At 39.2% G+C, this 2137-nt stretch overlaps 1 protein-coding gene across 1 annotated transcript in view; it reads right to left on the minus strand.

Annotated features, from left to right (window-relative positions):
* LOC119591923 (protein wings apart-like) overlaps positions 1-2124 on the minus strand; it is a gene marked incomplete in the record, with an annotated part of 5679 nt that extends 3555 nt beyond the window's left edge. The window contains 5 exon segments of the mRNA XM_037940677.1: positions 33-209; positions 448-559; positions 733-848; positions 1559-1799; positions 1915-2124. Of these exon segments, the coding sequence (XP_037796605.1) occupies positions 33-209; positions 448-559; positions 733-848; positions 1559-1799; positions 1915-2115 (847 nt within the window).
* Positions 2125-2137: the final 13 nt, after the last annotated feature.

A 2137-nucleotide genomic window follows, 5' to 3' on the forward strand; every position in this document is an offset into this window, starting at 1 on the left:
ACCAAATGAGTAAAAGGGTCTCTCCAACTCACACTTGGCTACGGTCTCTTCCAATTCATCATCTTTTCTGTCATCCTCTTTCTGTGCCTTCTCTGACAAGTCATTGTCAATGAGGTCATCTGTGTGGGCCTCCTGCTGCCGGGCACTTTCCTCACAGCGGTAGAACAGTTCTACGAGAGCTTGCATGGCCCCTTTCCTTTCTCCTTTGCCTGTAAGAGAAAAGTTTTACAATACAAAGCCTAAAAAGCTGAATATGTCCATTATAATCATATGATCCTAATATTGCTTTAACTAAAAATATAAAAAATAAGGTAGTGCTAAACTAAAAAGGAATATGCATATGCCACCGTATGAACTAGTCAAAGTTTCTTATGACTTACTGTCAATGTAAACGTTATTCTATTATGAAAAACGAAAATGAAAAACAAACTACACAAGAGGACTTACCACCAAAGCAATCATTGTCATCATCATCCAGGAATTCTGGTGCCTTGCTTCTCATCAGCAGGTTGCGGTTTGATTTACTATGCTCAACCAGGTTCAACAGAAGACAGCAGGCCTTGATTGAATGAAACAAAAAATATAATATTATCTTTTAAGGTAAATTACCATTAACTAGAATGAAACACAAATTAATGAAGTTACATTAATAATACTGCCCTTTTTTATGATTTTATCTTTTTCTTTTCCTTATTCAACATAAAGATTTCACAGAGCAATCAGGTAACTCACCAGGATCAAGATCTCGAATCTGGTGTCATGTGCTAAGTATCGTGGCATGATCAGGAGGCAATAGAGTGTAATATCATACACCTCTTGCTCATTGCCCAGAAGACGGCTACCCATGGCTGGAGGTGATTAAAAAAAAAATTAGTCGTCCATTATGAGAGATTATAATAGCACCATAGCATTAAGAAAAACAGAAATTATGTAAACCAAAAATAAAAGTAACAAATATTTTCCACACATAATAGACAACTCTACTGATATTATGTCTACCAAAAGCTCAAAAAGCTATAAATCAACTTTAGTTCCATTGTTGTCTGAGACGTATACTACCGTACATTCCATGCTCATGGAGTGCCAGCCCTGTTGTCTCAATATTGTCTTTTTTCCCATACAAGGATTAACTAACAACCGATATTCACTTGGGGTTGCTGGCATGTATGTGAAAGGGATACCTTGTATGGACACATGACCTAATTTATACATGTGATTAACTTGACCACAGGTGCAGTATTTGATTACAGTAATGAAATTTTGCATATTATCCATAATTCACACGCATGGTCTTTTGAATATCTAAATTGCTCACTGTATCAGATGCAAAGATTTTCCTTTTAACGCTATTCTTCCACCATTCTATTTCATAGCAATAACCTGGCTCATGAACAATACTGCAGTCTGTATCATTACAAATTCCAAAACATTTCCATTCACCAATATCTATAACCTTAATGGCTTCTGCTAGGTAACACTGGGGCTCATGTAGACACTAGACAAAGAAAATGAAACTAGAGCTCATGCATGTTATTCAAGAAAAACATATAAAACTGACCTTCCTTTCCACTATTGTGTGTGAGGTTTATTAGGACTTTGATGGTAGTGAGTAGGGTCTGGACCAGCAATTGGCCGGTGGACATCCCACCTACCATGGTCTTCTGGTTCTCTGTATCACTGACTGGGTACAGGGGCACCTCTACATGACACAGCCGATACAGGTACATGAGTTTCTCTGGGAATATGCCGTCTTGGTACGTCAGGAGGTACTCTTGATTGGCTGTGTTTTGGTGCGTCACCTGTACCAGAGAATACAAAGACAGATAATGATCTTGCCTGACAGGTAAAATCCAAATATTTGAAAAATAAACAAAAGCAGACAAAAAGACCTGATAGTATTTCTAAGACACCCACATTTTCTATGACTTTGAGGCAGCGGTCAACCTTCGACAACTTTTCAAGAAGTGGGTGCGTCCAAGTCTCAAGATCAGGGGTGAACATCTGTGTGCAGTGGGTGATGGTGCGAATCAAGTGCTCGACTCCACCCAACTCCCGCAGCTCTTCTTTGAACCACTCTCCCGCTCGCTTTGAGGTCAGACTCAGCAACGTTTCCATGGCAAGGTGGCCAGCCTGGTTA

This window comes from Penaeus monodon, chromosome 29, assembly GCF_015228065.2.
Source record: "Penaeus monodon isolate SGIC_2016 chromosome 29, NSTDA_Pmon_1, whole genome shotgun sequence".
In the NCBI taxonomy this organism is placed as follows: domain Eukaryota; kingdom Metazoa; phylum Arthropoda; class Malacostraca; order Decapoda; family Penaeidae; genus Penaeus; species Penaeus monodon.